General features: G+C 56.3%; 1 protein-coding gene across 3 annotated transcripts; it reads left to right on the top strand.

Annotated features, from left to right (window-relative positions):
* The first annotated feature begins 3,551 nt into the window (after positions 1-3,551).
* On the top strand, positions 3,552-24,277 carry CDC42EP4 (CDC42 effector protein 4). Of its 3 annotated transcripts, none has more exons than XM_043454124.1 (2): positions 3,552-3,696; positions 21,360-24,277. In XM_043454124.1, exon 2 carries the CDS (start codon positions 21,790-21,792, stop codon positions 22,813-22,815), a length of 1,026 nt encoding a protein of 341 aa, XP_043310059.1. In that variant the 5' UTR covers positions 3,552-3,696; positions 21,360-21,789; the 3' UTR covers positions 22,816-24,277. The 3 variants fall into 3 exon arrangements, with proteins under 3 accessions (XP_043310059.1, XP_043309999.1, XP_043310139.1); XM_043454064.1 differs by lacking the exon at positions 3,552-3,696 and adding an exon at positions 4,360-4,663; XM_043454204.1 differs by lacking the exon at positions 3,552-3,696 and adding an exon at positions 19,778-20,095.
* Positions 24,278-25,501: the final 1,224 nt, after the last annotated feature.

Raw genomic sequence — 25,501 nt, 5'->3', positions numbered from 1 at the left:
CTCCGGGAGTTGGTGATGGACAGGGAAGCCTGGCGTGCTGCAGTCCATGGGGTCACAAGAAGTTGGACATGACTGAGCGACTGAACTCATGTGTGCTGGCTGCCCCAGAGCTCTGATGTGTTACTCGGGTTGGGGGTGGGGAGGGAGGCTGGAAGGGGAGTAGAGGGAGGTGGGGTGGGATTCATATGCCTGGAGCCTGGGGCAAAATAGGCCCCAGAGGCGGCCTTTGCCACATGGTGGAGGGCCTCACCCTGAGCCCCAGGCCCTCTGCCAGTGGCCTGGTATCCTGGGGATTTTCCCAGATTGCACTGCAGAGGTTGCCAAGGCCCCGAAAAAGGGCCCCGGGTGGTTCCCAAGAACAAGGAAGCAAGGAGGAGCCTCTGCCCAGAACCGTGGGAGCGAGAAGCCCAGGGAGGGGGCAGGGCCCCGGGCCACCCAGGCTCCATCCCAAACTGAGCTACAGTCAAGGCCCTGGTGACACCTGAGGGGTCCTTCCGGGACCTTCTCACCTAACCTTGGAAGAAGGAAATTCAGGGAGCGGAGGGGCTCCAGATAGAGATGGGAAGTCATAGAGCTTCCAGAAAGTGACATAACCTGCCCGGAATCCTGCTTCATGGCAAACACCAGACCCGAGTGAGTCAGGCCTCTGACCTCTTTGGAAGGGAACAGGGTTAACCGACCTAAGGGATCCCATGAAGGCTGGGGTCAAATTATGTAAACCAAAATGCCCAGCACCCAGTACGCACAACGGCTGGGAGGTGCATGTTTCGAGGGGGGTGGACAGGTCGAGGGAGGCAGGCCCATGCAGCCGTGAGGATCACGCCCGCCGAGTCCCGGGCAGGCCCCAGCAGCTAGAACAGGCCAAGACACACGTCCCGGCCTAAAGGCTTACAGGTCAAGTTTCACCAAAGGTGCAGTTAAGACCTCAAATCCTTCTCCAAAGTCAGGGGCTTAGAAGTTGCCAGAAATTTCAAGGTAGGCATTCAAGCTTAAAGTTTTCCATTTTGTGAATTTCCTCTGATTCTCTCTGAAAGGTTGAAGCAAAACTTAGTCTCAGCAAATGATTAGGAAGCCAAGTCCTAATGCCAGAAATGGGATTCTAACTATCAGGTAAAATTAGCACTTTATTTTTTTAGTTCAAGCATAGTTGATTTTCCCTGGTGCCTCAGAGGGTAAAGAATTCACCTGCAACACGGGAGACACAGGTTCAATCCCTGGGCTGGGAAGATGCCCTGGCGATGGAAATGGCAACCCATTCCAGTATTTTTGTGTAGAGAATCCCATGGACAGAGGAGCCTGGCGGGCTACACTCCATGGGGTCACAAAGAGTCAGACACGGCTGAGAAACTTGCACTTTTACTCACAGGTGATTTACAAGGTTGTGTTAGTTTCAGGTGTATAGCAAAGTGATATATACATACTTTTTCAGATTCTTTTCCCACATAGGTTATTACAAATATTTTTAAATTTGCTTTTAACTGGAAGATAATTTGTTTGCAATGTTGTGTTGGTTTCTGCTATACAACATGAATCATATTATAAATATTGAGTTCCCTGTGGTATACAGTAGGTCCTTGTTTATCTATTTTATATGTAGTAGTGTGTATATGGAGAAGGCAATGGCACCCCACTCCAGTACTCTCACCTGGAAAATCCCATGGACGGAGGAGCCTGGTAGGCTGCAGTCCATGGGGTCGCCAAGAGTCGGACACAACTGAGCGACTTCCCTTTCACTTTTCACTTTCATGCATTGGAGAAGGAAATGGCAACCCACTCCAGTATTCTTGCCTGGAGAATCCCAGGGACACGGGAGCCTGGTGGGCTGCCGTCTATGGGGTCACACAGAGTCGGACACAACTGAAGTGACTTAGCAGCAGCAGTGTGTATATGTTACTCCCAAATTTCTAATTTATCCTTCCTGGCATTTTCTTTCAATCAAGACTCCCTGCCAGGGTATGAGCAATGCAATGGCCATGTGTCTAGAAGCATCTACTTTTTTTTGGCCATGCCACATGGCATGTGGGATCTTAGTTCCCCGACCAGGGATTGAACCTGCGCCCCCTGCAATGGGGCTTCCGTGGTAGCTCAGCTGGTAAAGAATCCACCCTGCAATGCAGGAGAGCACAGTTGGATTCCTGGGTCGGGAAGATCCCCTGGAGAAGGGAAAGGCTACCCAGTCCAGTGTTCTAGCCTGTACAGTCCGTGGGGTCACAAAGAGTCGGACAAGACTGGGTGACGTTTCACTTTCATTTTCCCCTGCAGTGGGAGCACAGAGTCTTAACCCCTGCGTCACCAGAGAAGCCCCTAGTAGCATTTACAGAGCTCCTTCCTGGAGCAATCTGCATCCACTGAGGGCATCCTGAGGGCAGGGACTGAACTTAATTTATCTTTATCCCCAAAGGCAAACCTCAATGAAGGTTCAAGGATTGTGGAAGGAGCCTCAGATGCAAAGCATTGAATTCCAATAAGGAGTGGAAGAATTACAAAGCTTTTGTCCTGGAGGTATGCTCGTTTGATAGGTCATCTAATTGGGAAAGGCAAAGCTCAGACACCTGTAAAAGGAGAACCAATTACTAAGGACAAAACAATTCGTTAACAATGGAGGGAGGGGTTGGGGGAAGGGGAGGTGCCTCAGAGAATCCAGAAAGTTTGGGGGGACAGATAAAACTTAAGCTTTGATTTCAAGTGGAAGGGACCTGGGATGCCAGCCTTGGGGGAGGGTTTCCTGGGGGCCTGAGGGGGAAGGTACCAGCCCAAAGAGACCACTGAGGAGGTCTACAGCCTCTGACGGCCTGACCCTCTTCCCTGAAAATTAAAAACCCAGGCCAGGGAGCTGCTAATAGCTAGAGTGTTTAACTTATTGCTGTGTCCTCTCTCCTGAGGCATTTTATTAGCAATGATCGCTTCCAAGTGGAAGCTACTTCTCTTAAGAGATTCTCACAGGATTCAGGCGTCTCAGGAGTGCTTGGCCGCCGAGGTTCACTTGCCGCACAGGGAAGCTTAGTTTGGGCGAACACTCAGGGGGCAAGGGTTATGGATGTGGGGAAAGCGGGACAATCAGAGACAGGTCCTCCGGCCCGAGTGCTCCGAACGCCCACCCCGGGCCTGGCCTCGGGGACGGGCCCTCCCTGCCTGGTTTCCGGAAAGAGTCCGGGAGGGAGAGGATCCCTGCCCGCGGCGGCGCCGACCCTGGGGGCTTCCTGCATTTCCCGCACGCGGACGGGGAGGGAAGGGCGAGGGTTATCCGGTCCCGTCACCGCTCCGAACCCGGAGGAGCCGCCGGAGGAGCTCCCGCTAGGCCCCCGAAGGGCGTCGCGCCCCTGACCCCCAGGCCCCAGGTGACGCGGTCAAGGCCGGAGCGCAGCCAGGCGGGGGCGCGCCGGGACCCCACGGGCCGGAACCGCGGCACACGCCGCTCCCGGAGGCTCCGGCTCTGCAATTTGAACCGAGGAGGCCGGGCGGCCCGGCCGCGGTTCGCAGCGGCCATTGGCTGCGGCGGCGCGGTGACATCAGCGCGGGGGGGGCGCGGGCGGAGCCCGGGAGGGGAGTGTCCGAGCGGCTCCCAGCCCCGAGCCCGAGAGCCAGAGGCAAACCGATGCCGAGCGGACATGGGCCGCCAGCCCCGGCGCCTAGCCGAGCCCACGGAGCGGAGCGCGCAGCTGCGCCGGCTCGGCGCTCTCGTCTCTGGGGACCCAGGTAGGCGACGGGTCCTCCCCCCACCCCGCCTTTGGCCGCGACAGCCCCCCGGCGCCCTGCGGGGCCTGGGTGGGCTCGGTGTGGGGACCTCGATTCCCCCACCACCACCAAGGGGGCGGAGGGGATTGAAAAAGGCGCTATAGGGGCGGCGGGGCCGGGAGCGGGGCCGGGTGTCCCTATTCCTGCGCCCGCCCCCGGGTGGCCAGGCTGGGGCCCGGGGCCACGCACCGGTATCCGAGCAGATCCGGGCTGGGGAGGAGGGGGTGGCGGTCGATTTCCCCTCCCCAGACTGGGCTTAGCCGGTCGGATCCGGGCGCTGCTCCGGGGGTGGGGACGGGGGACCACCCGGCTTTGAACGGTTCACCCCTTCGCCCGGGTGGGTGACGCTGGGGCGGGAGCACAGCCTTCGGCGGCGCGCGGTGCCCCCGAGAAGGGGGCGTGTGTGCAGAGTTCTCCGTGAATCAGAACCCGATCGCTCGCGCGTAGTGGTAGAGGCGTGCACACTCGCCCTGGTACACTCGCTGCAGCACACGCCGCCCCGTGTCACCGCGCCGCGCGGAGAGGGGCGACGAGCCGCCCGGCAGGGAACGGCCGAGCGAACAAACCCTCCTCCCGCCCCACACCCTCCCTCCCCGACTCGCCCCGCCCCGCCCCGCGCGCCCGCCTCCTCGGGAGACCGGGAGGCCGAGGCTGGGGGGGCGGCCGCGGCGCCGATAGGCCGGGTGGGGCAGCTTCCGAGCCCGGCCGGTGGCAGCGCGCGGGACCCGGCCGAGCGCTCCGGGCCTGGCCTCGAGCCGGGAGCGGCGGGTTAATGATTTAATCACCCGCTCAGAGCGGTGGAGCGCGATCGGCCGTCTGTAGCTCCGCCCCCTCCCCGGAGCGCCCTCCGTCCCGGGGGCACAAAACTGCCCCCCACCAGCCCCGGGCGCGTCCCGGGTGAGCCGCTCTGCGCGCCGGGCCGCCGCCGGTGAGTGTCCCGGCCGCCGGGGGAGCTGGGCGGGAATCGGAGCGGGGACTGGCGGGCTTCCCGAGGGAGGACGGGCCGGGGCGTGTGTGTGTGTGTGTGTGTGTGTGTGTGTGTGTGAGTGTGAGTGTGTCTGGGGGAGGGGTGCTCTCGGCTAACTCAAACCAGATTCCTCGTTTCCCGACGCGACGCCGTAGCCTGCGCCTGGGAAGTTTTCTTTTTCTCCCCGGGAGAACGAAGGGGAAATACAATGCTTTCTCTTTTCTTGTCACGCTTGCGATCTGACAGGCTCCCACGGCCCTGGGCTGCGTCCCCGGTGCCTATTCTCTGCCCCTTTAGCTGAGCAGTTGAACGGCGGACAAGGGTCCCTGAGCTGTGTGAAGCTCCCTGCTCCTCTTCTGGGGAGGTTAGGTGCCGTTGGTGGTGGTGGTGGGGAGGGGTATCTCCCTCTTCCTGACCGCCCCCTCCAGCGACCATCTGGACCTGAGCGAGCTCCGCCATCCAGCGCGCGTAAACAATGAGGGGCCCGGTTACAGGAGGGCCTCCAGCAACGCAACTTCTTTGCGCAGTCTGGGTCTCTAATAACTCCCTACTCCCTCCGCCCCTTTCCAAGGCCGAGGTGGAGGAGGGGACCCCCCGGCAGGACGGACTGAATTTTAAGAGAACAAAGAACAGGGCACAAAGGAAGGGGGAAGCTGAGCTGTGGGTTTCCCCCAGAGAAGGGGAGTTTGCTGGACCAGGCCTGGGCTTAGCCAAGCCTCTAGGTGGCCCCAGGGCTCCAGAGGCAGTAATGGGACACCCGCTGAGGACTTGGAACGAGAGAGGCTCCCTCCCTGGGGGGTAGCCAGGACCCCGTGTGAATCTGGGGGCAGGGCGGTGCCTGTGGATGCCAGCTTTCATCAGCCGCCCTGTGCAAGGTGCCCGTGTGACCGACTGATTGCTGTGGTTTATCTCCTCTGAACTTGGACTTTGCCCCTCCACTCCCTGGGGACAGCTGCTCCTTCCCATAAATGGGGGTTCTGTGAACCTTGGGAGACCCCCGGGCAGTTTCTCCTGGTCTTCCCAGGGATTCTGGGGACACTGCAGAGACTGGGAGGGGGTCGGTGTGATGAGATGAGCCTGGGGTTTGGGGTCTCCGCCGGCCGCTCTGCCGTCTTCCTGAGTTCCTGGAGCTCCAGCTCACGGGTGACCGTGTGCTCATGAGATGCTCCCTAGCTCAGGCCTCGACTTTGAGGATTCTTCCTGTCTTTTTCTGGAATGTCCACCTTTCTCTTGACTCCTCTTCCATTTCCCTCTCATTTCTCTCTCCCCTCCCCAAACCGCCCCCTCCCCCCCAACTCACCGATGCTCACCCCAATCCCATGTAGGGACACACCCAACCGACTTTGTTCCTGTTGCCTCATGAAACCCAACAGTCCAGCCCTCACAGGACTGGAGACCGGGGAGCCCCAGGCCCAGAGATTGTTGTCTGAGAAGTGGGGGGGGATTGGGTGGATGTTGAACCCCAGAGAAGGACCCTAGACCCTTCTTTACCCTCAGGAGCTTTCGATAGGACCTCTGGTTGGCTCTGGCTCAGGGCTCCTCGCCGCCTCCGCCTTTGGAACGGCTGATTGATTTCTGCAGCCAGGACAGGCTGTGCCCAGGTGTGGCAGGCAAGGTGCCTGCGGGAGGCCGCCCTCCGCCCTCTCGCCTGCCCCCTCTCCTCCGAGCAGGAAGGTGGGACCAAGCTGGGACCGGAGGCCTCAGAGGCCAGACTTGCTGTCAGGCAGTGACTCCAGTCTCCAGTGGCTGGAGCTTCCACAGGCTCAGAGGATCCTGTCCCTGTGGGGGGAGGGAGGAGCCCGTCCCTTGGAGGAACAGGATCTGGGTTGATGCCAGAGATATGCTTGGGGGCGGAGGGAGAGGAGTTGAGCAATCTGGCCCTGGAAGCTGCGAGAGCCTCTCCTGACCTATGTGCTGGAGGCCTTTCCACAACCTTGGGGAAGGGAACCGAGCTCTGAACCCACGGGCAGAGCGTCCTCAAGGCCAGCACCTCTGGGGACTCGGGGAGGGTGGGATCCTGTTGGGAGGGACTCGTGTGGCAACTGGACGTGACCCTTTGCTCACAGGGCGCCGAGAAGGAAGTTGAACCCTGAAGGATCCGGCATTCCCACTCACTGAGTCCCTGAAACTCTATTTTAAAATACAAGGAGCCTTGGGCTTCCTTCCAGGAACTCTATCAGAGTCTCTCCCCAGGCACTACCAGCTTGCAGCTCGGTGCTGCAGGCCAGGGAGGCAGCACTGATGTCTAGACCCCCCCACCCACCCCTTTCCAGGAGCAGGGGCTCTGGTGGCCCCCACTCAGCCTCCCAAGCTCAAAAGGGTCTCCTTTTCGGGTCAGGTGAGCCCCGTTTGGGGTTACCTAGCCCGTAAGAAACCGCTGGCATTTCCCCCTTGTTCCTTCATCCCTGGGGGTTGAGGGCATCTGAAAAGCAGCAGAGCTGGGACAAGAAGGATCCCTGGGGCTGACCTCAGGGACAGCATCTCTTGCTCAGCCAGGCCGCTCTGACCACCATCTCCTCCCCTGGCGAGCAGGGTGGCAGACGATGTCTGCCAGGGCAGCCTCCCTGGGAGCATCTCAGGGTTCTTATACCTGCATCCAGGCAGTTCTTGGAGTAACTGGACTTGGTCTGCAGACCCCAGCTTCAGATCCGTGACAGTGAAGTCGGGCTCTGTTCAGGTGTCTGCTCCCCGCCCCTCCTTCATCTCTGCACTCAGATGTCCACTCCCTGCAGCCCTTCTCCGTTCCTCAGAACGTTGTCCTTGGCCCACTGAGACATCAAGCGGAGCCCCTGTGTTCCCCCTGCCCTTGGGGTTGAAGTCCCAGTCAGATGGTGGGAATGGAGAGCCAGAGAGGGTACAGAAGAACCCTCCAGGGCTGGCAGTACCGTCTGTGGACACCTCTGATGAGGATCCAGTGGGGAGTTAATCATGTTGATAAGCAACCATTATTTGTTTCTGGTAGCTGGTCCCACCGATTTCTAAGTTCGCTGACCTACATCTTAGGGAGGAACGGGAGGGCCTTATCCCCTGTATTGAACTGAAATCAGAATGAACTGAAGTCCCACTGAGAAAAGCCAGGCTCCTCCGCCTGTTTCCTTAAAGGTTAAAAGGTAAAGAAGAGAGAAGGGAAGGCAAATGGGGAAAGAGACCAAGTCTAGGGGCTGCGTGATCCCACTGCTGGTCTGGACTAGGCAGTCCACAGCTGGGCTCTGAAGCTCCAAGAATACCCCCTCCCCACAACAATTCATCCTGGGGCCCCCAAGGACTTTGAAAGGGGTCAAGCCTGGGAGCCTTTTGGGTCAGGGAGTCCTCGGGTGACACTGAAAGTGTGTGTCCTCTTTGAGCTTGGGGAGTGACTGTTGGCAGAAAGTCCCAGGGGATGCTGGAATTCTACCTTTCAAGGTGTAGAGATGGGGCACCTGCTGAAAAAGAACACGTTATAGCATCATTTTCACAGCAGACAGGGAAGCGTGCTCACCCCTTATGTGTCCTCGTGTAAGGGCTTTACCTGTGTTAGCTTATTTCACCTTCACAGTAGTGCTAGGAAGTACGTGATGTTATCAGTCGCTTTATAAACTAATAAGGACACTGAGGCACAAGTACCTTGCCCAGCGTGGCCGAGCCAGCTGGTCACCGGGGAGTCTGGCTCCAGGGTCCCCCAGGCTGCACGCTCCATCCCGCAGAGTCAAGGTGGAAATTCACCAGCCTGCTCTAGAGCCGGACCTGATCCGCCTGGCTCCCTCTGGAGACTCAGGGTGTCCTTTGACGCCCCACTCCTCAGCTCAGCACTCTGCTCTTAGGAGAAGCCAAGTGAAACCAAACAAGATCAGGCCGATCTGATTGCAAGCCCAGCCGTTTCCTTCTGGGGCCCCGGGCAGGAGGGGGGAGCATGGGGCCCCCCGCAGGCACTCCGTTTCCTGCCCTCCTCCAGCTTCTTCCCGCTGTGATGGGAGCTGGGTGGCTGGGGAAACACACAGGGACACCCACACGCCCCGACTCCCACCCCCACCCCTCCAGGACGAGGCGCGTAAACTGGTGAAGTTGCCGATTGCCCTCCAGCCACTGGCTCCTCTCGGCTTGGCTCCAGAGCTGCCGCTTCCTGTCACCCCGGGTCAGGGCTCACTCCTTTCCCTCCGGAGCGGCTGTGACTCCTGGTTAGTGATGGGGCAGGGCCTTTCTCCCTCCATGCCAAGCCTTCCTTGCTGGCCCTCCTGCTCTCCTTCCTCTAGCCTGAAGCATAGGCTTCTGGGATGAAGAGGGAGCAGGGTGGAGAGAGAATGGCCCATCCCTAGCCCAGGAGGAGCGTGGTTGCCCAACTCTATGGACTTCCTGGGGTGGGGGGCGACTGTGGTCTCTATGTTGCGGGATTTGTCTTGTCCTTTCCCTGGAGTGGTGGGAAATGAGGAGCCTGGACTTGCAATATTTTAACCTGAAATTCTGTGCAAAGTGGTTTCCTGGCGGGTACTCATGCGTCCATAACTTTCGTCAGATATGAGTCCAGCACCCCCAGCAATGCTTACGGCACTCCCCTGATACACCTCATGGTCAAGTCGGAAAAGCCCAGGGTTCAGAATCGGGCAGACTGGGACAGCTTTGTGCTTAGCAGCTGTGTGACTCAGGGGAGGCATTTAACTCACAGCCTCAGTTTTCTCATCTGCAAGATGGGAATGATGCCGATAACTCTATGGGATTGTTGGGAAGCGTACTTAGGGTCTTTCAAATGCCTAGGACGGTGTTCTTACTTGCCCCTCCAAAAGGGAAGCTTAAACAAGATAAAGGGAAGCTTAAACAAGATAAAGGGAAGCTTAAACAAGGTATAGTGATGTCCATTTTCTTTCTCATGCTTTCTCCATGACCTGCGGTCCAGGGGGCACGTAGCCACCTGAAGTCCACGATAGCATCTAAGGTATCATTTCCTATTCTTTAAGCCAGACTGGACATTGTAGTTTTCGGCAATCAAAGGGTAAGTTAATTATCCAAACTGCAGTGTGTTTTCCCTCAGCCTGAGTGACTGGCATTGTTTTCCTAAAACTGTAAGAACTATAAATTCTCTAAGATGGTTGAGAATATCTTTATGAATCCAGTGGTGAGTATCACAATTAACGGAAATACCTCTAAAACAGCATCATCAATAGGAACATAATGCCAGGCACGTAAAGAAATTTTATGGTTCCCAGTAGCTACATTTTAAAAACTACAGACTGATGAAACCCGTTTTTATTTTGCTTTAATTTTTTGGCTGTGCTGTCCCGCACACGGGGCCCCAGTTTCCCAACCAGGGACAGAACTCATGCGTCTGCACTGGAAGCTGAGCGTCTTAACCACTGGACCGTCAGGGAAGTGCCCTGGTGAAATCGATTTTAATGTTATATTTAAGCCAGTATGTTCAAAATACTGTCATTTCACCATGTAATCATAAAAAATATTAACAAGATATTTTACATTTTTTTTATACAAGGTCTTCAAAGTCCAGTGTGTTTCTTACATGTATTGTTTGTTTAGTCGCTAAGTTGTATCTGACTCTTTTGCAACCCCAGGGACTGTAGCCCGCCAGGCTCCTCTGTCCACGGGATTTCCCAGGCAGGAATGAATATGGAGCGGGTAGCTGTTTCCTTCTCCAATATTTTACACCAGTAGCACATGTGAGTTGGGATGCTAAATTTCATAAATACCCCCTCCGAATTGGGATTTACAGTTGAGAAAGTAGATTCACACACTCGAGGTGTTTTAAATATACTTAGGCTTTCCAATAACTGAATCAGGCGTCAGTTTTTCATTTAAAATCATTAAAATGGAAGAAGATTTAAAAACTCAGTTCCTTGGTGGCACTCGCCGCATTTCAAGCACTCGACAGCCTGATGTGAGTGGGCTACTGTGCTGGATGACTTGGATTTAGGATCGCGCTGTAAATGCCAGGAACCGGGCGCCTCCTTGTCAGTAGTAGAAGTCAACATTATGTTGGCAATTGTAGCAAATTTAACAAGATAAGAATGAGGAATGGAGGAGGCAGAATTATTATTAGTTGCAGATGCTGGGTTGGTCTACTTGCAAAGCTCAAAAGATTTAATCATATGGTTGATTAGGGTGTGTAAAGACAGTACAAGCTTAGTAGGGTAGACATTAAATAGATATAAATTTTAAAATTGCAGCTTTCCCATATACCAGTTACCACCAGTCAGAAGATACAGCTACGTGAAAGGGGCTGGGTATAAAACCCATTCACAATGAAAGACCATAAAATAAATCAGAGCAAACACGACAAGATGTGTGTCAGACTTGTAGGAAGACAACCCACAGAATTTAATGGAGAATGTCTAAAAGACTTGAATAAATGGATATGAAGACATGATGTTGTGATAACATCAACTCTCCCCAAATTAATTTATTGTTTGCTTTCTTTCAATCCCAATGTAATTCCCTCAGGATTTCTGTCTCAAGTCCTTCGGGAAGACTTAACTGCATTAGAAAAGCCAAGAAGTTTTCAGGGAAAAAAGTTAAAGTAGGGAGATTATCCTACTGACTACTCAAAACATATTTTACAGAGTTGATAGTATAGACCTGGTTTCGGAATAAACAGAGACCAATAAGCAGGATGTGAAGAACTGACTCATTTGAAAATACCCTGATGCTGGGAAAGATTGAAGGTAGGAGGAGAAGGGGACAACAGAGGATGAGATGGTTAGATGGCGTCACCGACTCCATGGGCATGAGTTTGAGCAAGCTCTGGGAGTTGGTGATGGACAGGGAGGCCTGGCGTGCTGCAGTCCATGGGGTCACAAAGAGTCAGCCATGACTGTGCAACTGAACTGAACTAAAGAAGCAGGGAAGTCCAGAGAAAGGGTGGGTGGTATCTATATCTATATATATCTGATGAAGGTAGCATCTGATCCTTTACTCATAATTTATACCAGTTTTATACAGAATCAGTGACTAACTTCGTTATATTTTAATTTTTTATCTATTTTTAAATGACCTGCAGTTTCAAGCCACAGACATCTTTGTGTTTCCTTTACTAGTATTTTTATCTCCATGAGTAATTTTTCATTGTTACATTACCTGGTAGTTTTAGAAGAAGTGAATATTTTCATAAAACTTGGGAGTGGGGAGGGTCTTTTGCTTCGTGGTTTTAGAGCCAGAAATTATAAAACAGATTTAAGCATTTAAAAACTAATAAGCACTCCATGGAAAAGAAAACAACAAAATCACCACATTGTAGACAGGCATATGATACACTTGCAGAAATATTTGCAAAATATAGTCAACATTCTTAAGAGCCTTAAGATTTAAAGTCATACAAATCCATTGGAAAAGATAAAGGACCGCCCCCTCCCCCGCCCCCAAAATGGGTAAACTGGCTTCCACAAGCAATTCATTAGAGAAATATTTTCTAAAATGCCCTCCCTATTTGGTAATGGGAAAAATGAAAATGCAAATTACAAGTTTGCAAAGGTGGTGGTGACCATGGTTTTTTGTTGTTCTCAGCTAAGGACACCACGATGCCTGGCATTGGGCAGCGTCATCCTCTATGTTGGTGAAACTGTAACTTGGTAAAAACCTTCTGGAGAACAAGTTAGCAAGCGAAACAAAAGTAATTTTACTCACTTATCGGTGTGTATCCTCCGGAAATGGACCTGGGCAGACTTAGCTGGAAGGCTGCTTGTTACAGCGTTGGAAAGAAACTGAAACGTCAGTGGCCTGATGTAAAATAGGCTATTAGGACTTAATCTAGAATAATGTAGCGATATTTATGAACATGTAACCATTTTCACTCAAATGCGAGCAGTGGTTGGCTTTATTCATCCCTCTATGGTGGAAAGTGCTGCTTGTATTTTGAAAAAGGGGGGGGGGGGGAGGGGCGGAGAAACACGTCTAAATTAGCATTATCCCTGAGAAGTAGCATGCAAATCTCGTATGTAATTTACGGTTTAAATAGATGCATTTGAAAAAGTAAAAAGAGGTGAAACGACCGTTTTCTTTAACTCAGTATATTCCAAATATTATCCTTTTCTAATATGATATCATTTGACAATATTTTAAAATATTATCATTTGAAAAGATTAATTCTAACATGCAATCCCTGTGGGAAATGAGCAAAGTCGCACTCTCTTTTTTGAAGTCCAGTGTCTATTTTACCCTTTAGCACAGGTCAACTTGGACCTTTCAACCTGGACTCCATTTGGGGTGCACATTCCAAGCGCCCCAGGGCCACTGGGCTGGGGGCTGTGGGCCCACGCGTTCTGTAGTAACGCCTGGAGAGGCGGCAGAGGGTGGGGTCCTTAAGGTCTATGCTCCATCCAGGCCAGCGTCCTGATCACCTGGAGCCAGTTCATCCCCCTCCCCAGTGGTACTCCTCCCCGCCTCCCCCAGCCCCCAGGGATGCCTGGAGAGTGGGCGGTGGCTGCTCGCTGCTGCGGAAAGCTTGTAGTGAAATTGGGCCTTTGTTCACTTTCCCTTCCTTCCAGGAAGAATCTATCTGCCAGAGGATGTTTATCTCCAGGAAACGGGACTTGTGGCTCCCTTGGGCCAATGAACCCAAGGTCTAGATTGACTCGGAGAGGCAGGGAGGGTGGAGCCAGCGCCAGGCACCCAGCCTGGGAGGTTTTAGGGGAGGGATGGGGTCCAGGGGCTGGTCTTCCTTTCTGGCAACCGGGAACCACCAAGAAACACAAGCTGGAGATTGGAACAGGGGCAGGCATGAAAAACACTTGAAGTGGGGCTTCGTGCTGGGCCCACGCTTGACTCTGCTGGGCCAGTCCTGGCTTTTGCTGCAGGGGGGTCCTCCCCACCTCTCACCTCCCAGGGAGGGTCCTCAGAGCAGGAAGCAGGGGTGAGATCTGGAGTAAGGAGGGGCCGCCCATTTGAACCATCCCTGGGAGCAGATGCCTGATGGGGGTGTCCGTCAAGTGAGTCTCAGTCCCCAGGTCTTAGATAAACAGCCTGCCTGCCTAATCCCACCCTATCACCATCTCTGTCCGTGAGCACGTTCTCAACTGTGGACATCTGAGTCATCCAGGGGGTTGTGTCCCCAAGGTCTGCCAGAAACGGGGCTCAAAGCACCATTTAGTAGCTGAGAGAGAGAGAGAGCATGAGGGCATTCACTCCATCCGAGCCTCGGTTTCTCTTTTCTGTACAATGGGGGCGATCCTGACACCCTGCGCGCAGGGCCAGGGACCCAGGTTTAATGATGCCGCCACACAATGCCTGGCACGTGGCAGGCACCCGGTGTATGGGAACTGCTGACGGCATGCCTATGTCTGCATTGCTGGTGGTCGGCCAGTGGCTGGGGCCCCGTGTCCTCGTGTGACCCCGCCTCTCCGTGTTCCCTCTGCTCTCTGGTAGCCATCAGGAGACCCGAGCTGGGGCTGTGGAAGCAGCAGAGACCAAGCCGTCATCTGCCCAGGGTACCACTGGCGGATGGCTGCTGTGGGAGGCTGGCCTCCAGCTCAGGGCTTCCGTGTCACTGGAAATTGGCCAGTCTCCGGGGTGGAGTGGAGATTGTCATTTCTGAATTGCTAGTTGTTGGAAAGCAGGTTCTTGGGGGCAGGGGGTGGGTCCTAAGCTCCCTATTTCCCCTGCCACCGGGTTTTATAGGTTGCCCACTTTGTCCTCCCAGGCAACTTAAAACAAGGACATGATAAACTTGTGATAAACTCTGTCCTTCTAGGGGAGGTGCGGATTTAGCAGAAGGGGGAGAGAGAGAGAGAGAGAGAGAGAGGACAGACATCAACAGGAGATTTTTTGATCCTTTGATTTGAGAGTATGTGGCCTGAGCCCCACGCCCTTGCCCTTCCCCTCCCAGCCCCCACCCAGCGCCTTGTATGGGCTGCAGCTGCCAGAGCCTGAGAATCTGATAGTTTAAAGCTGGTTTGGAAATTAAAATTTTTTCCTTAAGCCTTTGATGCTTTGGGATTTTTACTATTATTATTATCAAAACAGCACTGCCACATTAAAGGAAACTTTTTTTTTTTTTTTCACAAAAGCCCATTTTCCTCTCCAGCCTGACATCACTCCTTGATTTCTCCGCCTGCCCTTTTGCCTTTCTTTGAGGATGCGTATGTGTGTGTCATCTGTGATCACTGCATGTAAACAAGTCTAAGTTCTGCCTTTTTCTCCTGCTCGAGGTTGTTTGATGATCAGTTTCCCACATCCTGCGTGGTCGTCATAGACCCCGCTTCTTGTGCTTGCAGGATAATCTGTTGAGTTAACGTGTCCTTGTTTTCTCAACCATTTTCTTGTTGCTGGGTGTTAGGCTGTTTCCAGTCTCTTGATATTATGAATGAGGCATCAGTGGCTATCTGTGTTGCAGACTTTTTTCTGCTCTGAAGTAGTTCCAGAGGGTGGGTTTCCCACTATGGGGGCTCCTGGATCCTTCTCAGTTTAAAGTTAAGTGTTTCAAGAACCTGCCGTAATGGCCGATGCCCCAAGACCATCCCATCCTGGGGTCGTTTTGTCCCTCCCTGCCTGGTGGCATCTGGTACCCGCTGCTCAGTGGGTGGGAAGTCCTCCCCTTCCCCTTTCCTGGCTCAGTGCCAGGATAACAGACTCAAGAAGGTCTAGCCCCATGCCTGGCAGTGAGTCAAAAGCCCGTGTTATCTGCGAGGACCTATAGAGACTGGGAGATGGGGGCCTGGGCGTCAGCATGCCCTGGGCCCCCCATCAGCTCTGTGGCCTTGGGCACGTGCTCTTCTCCAGCCCAATAGCCCGTCAAGGCCACTGGATGGGATAATCTCTGGGCTGTCCTTCACTTCTCAGTCTTGGGAATCTCTGAAGTTGAGGGCATTGTGGATGGCTCTGTGGGCGTCATGTGGCATTGTGGGTATCACCCTGTAGCACCACCCCCAGGGGCGCATACAAAATCCACTGAGGGGCTTCCCTGGTGGTCCAGCAGTGCCGGGGGGTGTGGGTTCAATTCCTGGTTGGACAACGAAGATCCCACATGCTATGTGGCATGGGCAAAATATTTTTTTTGTAATTAAAAAAATAAAAATTCTACCGAGATGTGGGAAGAAAAACACCAGAACTATGTTGTATTTTGGCCTTTTTTTTTTTTTTTTTTAAGGAAAACTAAAACCTATTAAGTGATTCATGGATTGACAGTAGCCTCATATATAACCTATAAAATATATATCTATGTGTGCGTGTGTATACAGATTACAGGCTCCATGCTTTAATGTGCCGAGATCCCCACACTCTGGGTCATGCATCACTATTTTAGTGATTGGAGCCGGGCTGTGGGAATAAAGCCCTGGCTTCCATCCATGACCCCAGGGCAAATCTCTTAATTTAGTCTCTTCATCTCCAAGAGCATGGTCGCTCCACAGATACACAAGTGGTACAGAAGTTATAATAGTGATATTTCATGCTTCCATCCTGGGCTCTTTTTTTTTTTTTTTTTTTCCTTCCCTTAATTTAATTGCAGCCGTTCAGGCTCAGATTATTTTAAGACAGGGCTTCTCAACACCCTGGTGCCAACAGCAGACTTTCAAATAGAGAGGGCTGGTGGCAGTGTTAGTGAAGGGACAAAAGCTTCCAGATACACTCAAGGCAGCGAGAGCGACCCCACGGCCCTGCCGATGTCCCTCCTGCTCTGCGTAGCAACGGGCATCAAAGCTCCCGAAGTCTCCTCTGTTCCCTCTGCCGCCGGCCGGCTGTTGGAATAAAGCAGTCTTCCGCTTTCTCTGGGGCTCCTTATCGTCTCAGGATAAGGCGGATGAGCACTCCAGAAAGCGACAGAGCCTCAGGACGCCCGTGGCCCTCCTGGCGCCCGCGTTTCTTGCACAATCTCCTGCATCGTGTTCTTCCAGCTGTTGGATGTTCTGAGCACAACGCCACCCCCGCCCCTGCCCCATTCTGCAAATTCAGCTTCTTCCCGGTGACAGCGTTGGTTGCACCCCCGAGCGAAAGGTCCCTGGCCTACCAGGCGAGACCCCCTCTGCTGGGCTCCAGCTCCGCTCGGAGCCTATCCTGCAGTCTGTCCTCCGTCTCCTCCCCCATCGGGATGCTCAGGCCCTGGGGTCTCCACCTGCAAAACCGGCCCTGGATGTGTCCTAACCCTAGCACACCCCGCCCCGTCCAGCTCCTTCATCACACCCTCATCCTGGCCCCTGTCCATCTCCGCAACCATAGCCTCGTCCTAGCGCACATCCTCTTTGCCCTGAATTCCTGCTTCCCCTCCTCTCTGCCTGAAAAAGCTTCTGGTATCCAGCCCAAGGCACAACCAAGCTCGAATGCCCTTGCTTGGGGATGGCCTGGGTGGTTAGAAGTGGACATGCTGGAGGGGGTGGGTGGCTGTGGCCGTGGGCGTGGAAGTCTGAGTCCTCCGTGTACCGGGTGAGCTTACAGGCCAGCTGCACAGTGGGAGGCCTGTCCGGCTGCCCCGGAGGAGCTCAGGTCCATCGGGGAGCCGCTGGGCTAGTGATGAGGCGGGGCAGTGCCCTCTGGACAGCCTGTCAGGGAGGATGAGGGAGGGTGTGGTCAGAGTTGATCCAACCAGGGGCCTGGCCTGGCCTCGCAAGGAGGGCTCCTCGCCCTGCCGTGGAGGAATGCTCTGTGCTCAGTGGGCCAAGAGGAGCAGAATCGGATTCCAGAGGAGGCGAGGGAGTCAGGGAGAGATGCAAGATGCTGTTGTCTTCCCTTGCTCCGCCAGGAAAGCGGGATGTGGCTTCTGGGGTGGAGGGGGGCAGGGGCGTCCCGCCCAGGGTGTGCCGTGGGGAGTGGCTGCCTATTTTAGCCACTTCCCCTGAGCTGAGTCACGGGGCTCAGTAGAGCCCCCTCCTGAAGCCCACGGCACCCTGGGGCACAGGCCCCTTCCTGGTGGCACTCAGCATCACCCCCCAAACTGGTGCAGGCCACCTGCTTGTTCTTATCCTCAGAGTTTCACCTCTTCACCCCCAGCTTGCTCCCTGTTCAGAGCTTAGGCTGACAGTGTCATGAGGGTGCTGTAAGACCAGATATTTGAAACAGCCTGGTGAGCGGACTCTGACTAGTCCTGGAGCTGCAGCCGTAGGGCTCCAGGGCTGCAGGGTCCCGTGGGCCCCCCTTGCTGGGCAGGGCACCCAGTGAGTGACTCCACCTAGGCCCCCGCTCTCAGGACTTGGGGCGTTCTCATGCTGGAGGTCAGAGATGGCTTGGTTTCTCATGAGCCACAAAGCCTCGTCCCCACCCCCAGGCGAGACCACGGGTGGCAGATAAGCGCTGGCCAGACCTGCCTGGGCTTCCTGGGGTGCGGGGCTCTGCAGGGGCCTAGGGATCTCCCTGCCGGCGCCTCGAGCCCTGACCTCTAGCTCTCCCCTTGAGAATGTCCCGGGAGAGGGTGATAGGATGGTGGGGACCCTCCTGTCCTGGAGCCATGATGGCTGGGGCCCCTGGTCCCCGCAGGTGGCCACAGGGATCCGCACCGTCCTGGCTGAGTCCGGGGCAGCGGGGCCTGCGGTTTCCTTTCCGTTCTAACAAGCACTTGAGCTCAGGGAAACCGCAGCGCCTGACGTTGCTCCCTGGGCCTGGGGATTCCTGCCATTAGCTTGAGACCCTTACGCAACTCTGGAGGTTCCTGTCACAGATCCCACAACTCTGATCCTTTTCGTTTCCTCCCCTGTTCCTCCCTCCCTCCTTTTTTTTTCCCCTGCCTGAGCAGGCATACACGCTCTCACTCCAGGACTGGGATTCTCAACCCAGGTGCTCCCCCTGCCCGCCCCACCCCCTGCCCGCGTGGGACACCTGGCCCGTGTGGAGCGTCTTTACTTGCCCCAGTCACAGCTGGGGAAGGGGTGCTGCTGGCATTGGGCAGGGAGCGGCCAGGGATGTGGCCAGAGGGCCTACAGGAAGCGGGATGAGCCCCCACCACCAAGGACTCAAAGCTCCAGGTGTCAGCAGGGTCAGCATCGCTCTTCAGCCAGCAGTCGGGGGAGGGAGTTGGAAATGGTCCCTAATCGGAAGCGCTACCCACCAAAGGCCAGAAAGAGGCCTGGCGTGGAGCAGAGAGAGCCCTGGAGCAGGAGACCGGCTTCCAGCCCAGCTCTGCCCTTTGGCACATAAATCTGGATACGTCCCTTCGCTTCAGTGAGCCTGTTTTCTCATGCAGAAAATGAAGGAGTTGTGCTGAGAGCCGAGGCTTCTGTGACCAGAGGCAGGAGCTGAGCTGCAGGCAGGTTGAGGACACGGACGCTCACCTTCCATTCTTGCCTCACTGCCCTGATGGCAGCAGAAGCCTGGGGGGTCCTCCAGTATCCAGAGTGCCTTAGAGACCTGATTTGATTTCTTCGATGCGAATAGTTCTGAAGCTGACACACTCCATTCTCCTCTTGGTTAGCCAAAGAGTTTTCCCTAAAGTTGGCCTGAGACCCCATGGCTGCCCCCAAGGGTCACATACGGTGACTCTCTGCTGGAGCAATGTGGAAGGGATGGCCCTGAGGCCGGTACTTTGCATGTGTGTCTAGTGTAGGCAGCAGCAGACTATGGCCCAGATCTGGCCCACCACTTGTGTTTATAAATAAAGTTTTATTGGGACACAGCCATGCCCGATTGTTTACATACAGCCTACTGCTGCTTTCCTACCACCGCAAAGACAGATTTGAGTAGCTGAGACCAAGACCATAACTGCCGTAAAGCTGAAAATCTTTGCTGTCTGGACCTTCATGGAAAACACTTGTCGAAACCTGGTTTAGCGGCTCCGCGTCTGATAGTTTAGAGATCAGATCCCAGGGTATAGAGAGGGGTGAGGTTAGGGGTGGAGGAAGTGAATTTTCCTAAGGGTCTGGTGAGGAGGAGGTCATCTCAAGGCCTTTCAGAGACGTCCTCCCCTGACTCTGCCAGCCCGCCTCCCTGGGGTGGCAGGTGAGCCCCGGTGCCTGGCTCCTGCTGCCTGCCGGCCCCGGAGAACTTTGCTTGCTGGAGTGACGAGTGCTGAGACTGCCTGGGGGCGGGGGAGCACGTGCTGGCAGGGGAACCATCAGGCTGGGCGTCCACAGCAGGACAAGGAACAAGGAAGGAGCACGTGGGGGTGGGGAGTGGGAGGGCGTGGAGACGTCAGGCCCAGAGCCCCAGAGCTGTAGGCTGAGGTGACACTGTCCTTGGGCTCGGGAAGGCAGAAAGGCAGCAGCCCAGAGACTTGGGTGGGAGGTGGCATTTCAACAGGTGTTTGGAGACCGACTGTGCCAAGAACCGCCGGACAGGCTTCAGTGGAGACGGGCCTGTTGCAACCCTCCGGAAGCTCATGGTCTGGTGGGGAGATGACAGTCCAGCCAGCAGCTGGAGAACGACATAGCCAGTGCCCGCTGGGGCCAGGGACATCCATAGTGCTGGGGTTGTGGGACCAGGAGGCCGGGGGGTTCTCACCAGGTTAAAGCAGGTTTCCTGGGAAGAAGTGACATCTCAGCTGAGCCCTGAGGATGCTGGGTGAGCCTGCGGACTGGTGTTCCAGCAGGGACCGTGTGTGTCCAGTTCGGAGTCCAGGAGACAGAAACTCAGGGCCAGGGTAGACCGCAGGGGTCACGGAGAGGCAAGGAGGGAGGCAGGGACCGGGCGCCAGATAGGGGGCTCTGTGCTGGGGAGTCCTGGGTGGGTTCTGTTTTAGCCAGAAGGTGAAGGATCGGGGAAGGGGAAGCAGGGCCAGGTGGGATGTGGCAGCTAGCCTGGGGCAGCATCAGGAGTGAGGCGTCCTGTGGGGTGTCCTGGGTTGCCCCTGGCAACCTGCTCTGCTCAGCCCTGGGCTGCTGGGTTTAGCCTTTGGGGCTGGTTTGGCTTCAGTGTGGGACTTCACCTTGGTCCTTGCCGGGAGTCACATGGCTGGTAGTACAAGCTTTGAGAGGCTCTCCTAGGGTCCCAGAGGATGTTCTCTGGTTCAGGTTAAACATCCTGGGGGCTGGGGGTGTCTGCAGTTGTCTCGTCCCTACCGCCCTGTGCGCCCCTAATGATTAAAGAAACGGCATTTCCCAGTCTTGGACTCTGAGAGGCGGGCAGAGGGTGGACCCTTGGCAGAGCTCGGACCCTTGGCAGAGCTCAGGGCCCCATGGAGGAGGTGCGGCAGGCGGGGTCCTCACTACTGGGACACCCAGCAAGGACCTGAGGGCTGGGGAGCTGGTTCCGTGGATCCCCGCGGCCCCACCCTCATTCTGATTCAGAGAGTGAGCAGGCCGCCCAGGTCCCTGGAGGTGTCAGCCGCGCCTCCCTGGGGCCTGTCCTGTCCTACCCCTTCTCTTAGGACAGTGACTCAGGCTGAGGTGTCCACTAACTTCACAGGGATTGAGGTCAGCCAGCTGGAAGAACTTACAGCCTGTCTCCAGACCGGTTGTTTGCAGGAGTCAAGCCCCTCCCTAGTCTGCCGCCTGCCCGTTGCACCTCCCCCGCTAGCTGGCGGCACCCTGGTGGGGTGGGGGAGGCAGGGTGTAGGGGAGACACGGTCCTTTAGAGGGCAGGGCGGCTCTCTCAAGGGTCAGGGCAGTCGTGTCAGTGGCTACCTGAACTCCAAAGAGCGCTGGCTTAGCCCCAGAGCCTGTGCAGGAGGGAGCCGGCAGGATTCTGAAATTGATCACTAGCTTATTTCACATTGTCTCACTTGGGTGGGAGAGAGGAGGTGTAAATGGCAGCCCCTGGGCCGGATGGGCTCTGGTGCTGGGCGGACGGCTGGGTTAACACTTGCCCTGCTGTGATCTTCTTGCAGCCCTGTGATCGCCTCCTCATCGCCCCTTCCAGCCGCCGGACTTCACCTCTGACCCCCGATCCACCTCCGCCGGACTTCACCTCCGACCCCCGATCCACCTCTGCTGGACTTCACCTCTGACCCCCGATCCACCTCCACCGGACTTCACCTCTGACCCCCGATCCACCTCTGTCTGACTTCACCTCTGACTCCCGATCCACCTCGGAACCCCTGATCCATCTCCACCGGACTTCACCTCTGACCCCTCGATCCACCTCTGCCAGACTTCACCTCTGACCCCCGATCCACCTCTGCCGGACTTAAGCTCTGACCCCCACCCACCTCCGCTGGACTTCACCTCTGGCCCCCGATCCACCTCCGCCGGACTCCACCTGTGACCCCCGATCCGCCTGCTGCCTTGGGGGGCCCCTCCGTCCTCCACCCCAGCAAGATGCCCATCCTCAAGCAGTTGGTGTCCAGCTCGATGCACTCCAAGCGCCGCTCGCGGGTGGACCTCACGGCCGAGATGATCAGCGCCCCGTTGGGCGACTTCCGCCACACTATGCACGTGGGCCGGGCGGGGGACGCCTTCGGGGACACCTCCTTCCTCAACAGCAAGGCCGGGGAGCTGGACGGCGAGTCTGTGGACGAGCAGGCCCCGTCCTCCTCGTCCTCCAAGCGCAGCCTCCTGTCCCGCAAGTTCCGGGCCAGCAAGCGGTCCCAGTCGGTGACCCGGGGCGACAGGGAGCAGCGGGACGTGCTGGGCTCCCTGCGGGACTCAGCCCTCTTCGTCAAGAACGCCATGTCCCTGCCGCAGCTGAATGAGAAGGAGGCCGCGGAGAAGGGCTCCAGCAAGCTGCCCAAGAGCCTGTCGTCCAGCCCCGTGAAGAAGGCCAGCGCGGAGGGCAGCCTGGAGGAGGCAGCGCCTCGGCGAAACGGGGCCGCCGGCCCGCACTCCCCAGACCCCCTCCTGGAGGAGCAGGCCTTCGGGGACCTGACGGATCTGCCCGTGGTGCCCAAGGCCAGCTTCGGGCTGAAGCACGCCGAGTCCATCATGTCCTTCCACATCGACCTGGGGCCCTCCATGCTGGGCGACGTGCTGAGCGTCATGGACAAGGGGGGCGAGTGGGAGCCGGAGGACGGCGGTTACCATGGCGACGGGGACCCAGCCGGCAGCCCGGCCCCCGCGCCCAGAGCGGCGGGGCAGGAAGGCGAGGGGGGCCCGGACGCGCCCTCCCGCGCCCTGCAGGATGAGGGCTGGGCAGCGGCCGCCCCCAGCCCCGGCTCGGCCCGCAGTGCGGGCAGCCACACCACGCGGGACAGCAGCTCGCTGTCCAGCTGCACGTCCGGCGTCCTGGAGGAGCGGAGCCCCGCCTTCCGGGGGCCGGACCGCGCCGCGGCCACTGTCCCTGCACAGCCGCCCGACCCCGAGTTCTCCTTTATGGACGAGGAGGAGGAGGACGAGATCCGGGTGTGAGGCGAGCTGGAGGTCGGGGGCTCTGGGCGTGGTCCCCTCCCTGCCCCCAGCCACGCAGAGGCAGCCAAGGCCTTGACCCTGAGCCTCATGGATGAGGGGCACTGCGGAGCCTGGGGGCCCAGGACGGCTTGCAGCTGGCTTGGGTGCGTGACTGTTGTTTTTTTTTTTTTTTTGCACACCCTGCCCTGCCCCAGAGCTCCTAGGACGGGGCTGCGTGCTTGCAGCAGGCATCAGCTCTCCCGACCCTAAGACCTCCAGCAGATGCTCACTGGCAACCCGAGTCCCTGCCACGTGCGGCGATAACAGGGCAGCCGGGGTCGCCCGGACTGAGGACACCTGACTGTGACCGGCAGCGGCCATCAGAATAAATGCTTGTGCCAGGTCGCCTGCACGAGGAACCCCTCGGAGGCAAAGCCAACCTAACGTGTACACTAAACGCGACCCCTTCCGGGGACGAGAACAGGATGCAGAACGGAAGGAAGGCTCCAGGCGGCTTGAATTTTCAATCAAGACGGGCCTTTCAGGATGACACTAGGCTAGGCCGCAGCCCTAGCTCTCTCCCTCTGGGTCTGTTGGTTCTTGTGTTTAAATCTTTCTAGAGCAATACCTGGAGCGGTGTTGTAGACCCGCCACCCGGGAGGAAGACGAATCCTTTTAGAAAGACCTTTATACTAAGTGCTTCCAAACTTTATTTAGAGCTGTATGGGGTGGGAGGGGGTGGTCTGTGTGTGTCTGTCTTTGACCCCCTCCCCCATAGCTATTAACAACTGGGCAGGCAGCCAGTGTAGAAAATTTCTGGAAAATGATTATTAAAAAGGCTGTCATTCCTACGGGGGCGGGGTATAAAACCTTTCTTTGAATTGGGTTGTTCCTTCCCCCTCCCCCAACCCGGACTGACTACTTCCCCTTCCTCTCTCAGGCCTCTGTCCAGGAACCCCCTTCCCCACCTCTGAGTCAACAGCCCGGAGAGCAGAGTGTTGCCAGAGTTAGCAACAAAACAAAACAACAGAGTGCTGAGTTAAATTAGAATCTCAGGCATACAGAGGATACTGTTTTAGTGGAAGTATGCCCCCTGCCTTATTTGGCACATACTTAGACTAAAAAGTTAGTGTTTTTCATTCTGAAATTCGAATTTCCCTGTGTGCTTGAGTTGAGCTTGGGTGTGAGCTCCCAGAGTTCAAGCTGACTCACCTCCCCACGTGCCCTTGGAGCCAACGGAGGGCGGGGGCAGACGAAAGCAGCACGGGATCCAGCCAGGGCGGAGCAGATGCGCACTCAGACTGTAGCTTAGTTTTTGAATCGGGAGCCCCCTGGTTTCCAGTCCTGCAGCCCCCCGCCCCCCCCACCAGCTGCCCTTGAAACCCACCTAGACAGTGGTCAGTTCCAGATTCTAAACTGTATATTTTTTTCCATGAAAATGTTAAAAGAGCAAGGAAACATGAAAATAAAAGGCTCTACGGCATGCCTGGTCTCTGCTTTTGGAGTTGGGGTTATTTCAGGATGTGGGGGAGGGTAGATGGGCAGGAGGGTGCAGATGGGGGAACCTGTGGCTGCCTGAGCCCCGCCTCGGGAACCTGAGGTGGCTTCTCTCTCTGTCTTGGGGGTCTGTCCCTCACGGTTCTCCAGCTTCTGGAAGGACACGGCCTTGTGTGCCCCTCTGCCCAGGCAGGCCCTTGGGGGCTCTGGGATTTGGTGTCCGAGCTGCCACTTACCTGCTGGGGTCCCCGGGCACTTAGTTTGTGCCTCATTCTCCTTGTCTACTAAATGGGAATCCTGCTGCTCTCAGGGCTTCCCTGGGGACTCAGACGGTGAAGAATCTGCTTGCAATGCGGAGACCTGGGTTCGATCCCTGGGTCGGGAAGATCCCATGGAAGAGGGCATGGCAACCCACTTCAGTATTCTGGCCTGGAGAAGCTCCGTGGACAGAGGAGCCCGGCAGGCTACAGTCCATGGGGTCACAAAGAGTTCGACACGACTGAGCAACTAAGCCATGGTGTTTACCACGGTGTTTCTAAACCCAGGGAGGTGCCTGACCCGAGTGGGAGCTGTCAGCACCAGGACACACAAGTCGAGTCAGGAAAGAGGCCACCCCGCCGTTCCTCCCTTTCCCCATCTGACCTGGCAGATCACCTTACAGAGGTGTGGTCTCCTTCCAGTCTCCTGGCCTGGGAGGCAGACTCTGGTGTCCCCGTTTTATAGAAGAGACGTGCTCCAGAGGCCACGGGGCCACCTTCTCCAAAGTCACCAAGTGGCAGAGTCAACAGGACTGATTGGAAACCCTTTCCACACTCGTAGGCACCTCGAAGCTTGATGACTTGGGGAAGTGAGGCTGGGGTGGGGCAGCCCCCAGTGGGACCCCGGGAGCCCGGCGGTCAGCTCCCCCCTCACCCCTTTCCCTCTGCCTGGGTGCATCCCTAGGGTGCAACTGGCAGCCTGAGTGGGGCTGTCTCTGCCCCTCCAATGCCCTCCTCTCCACCTGGGGGCCTCGGCGTGGCTGAGATCTGAGGTCGGGAAAGCCTGCCCCTGTCCCAGGAGAAATTTGGGCACGTACTCATCGTCCTCCTGGGGAGCAATTAGAAGCGTAATTAAACTGTCGCCAAGTCCCTCTGTCCCTAGACTGGCTCATTAGAGGTAATGAGCGATGTAAAGTTATGAGTAGGTGGGATGGTGGCCGGGGGGTGGGGGG

Source organism: Cervus canadensis, chromosome 1 (genome assembly GCF_019320065.1).
Source record: "Cervus canadensis isolate Bull #8, Minnesota chromosome 1, ASM1932006v1, whole genome shotgun sequence".
Lineage (NCBI taxonomy): Eukaryota > Metazoa > Chordata > Mammalia > Artiodactyla > Cervidae > Cervus > Cervus canadensis.
The sequence above is the reverse complement of the archived record's forward strand: the minus strand, read 5'-3'. Positions and strand labels throughout refer to the sequence as shown.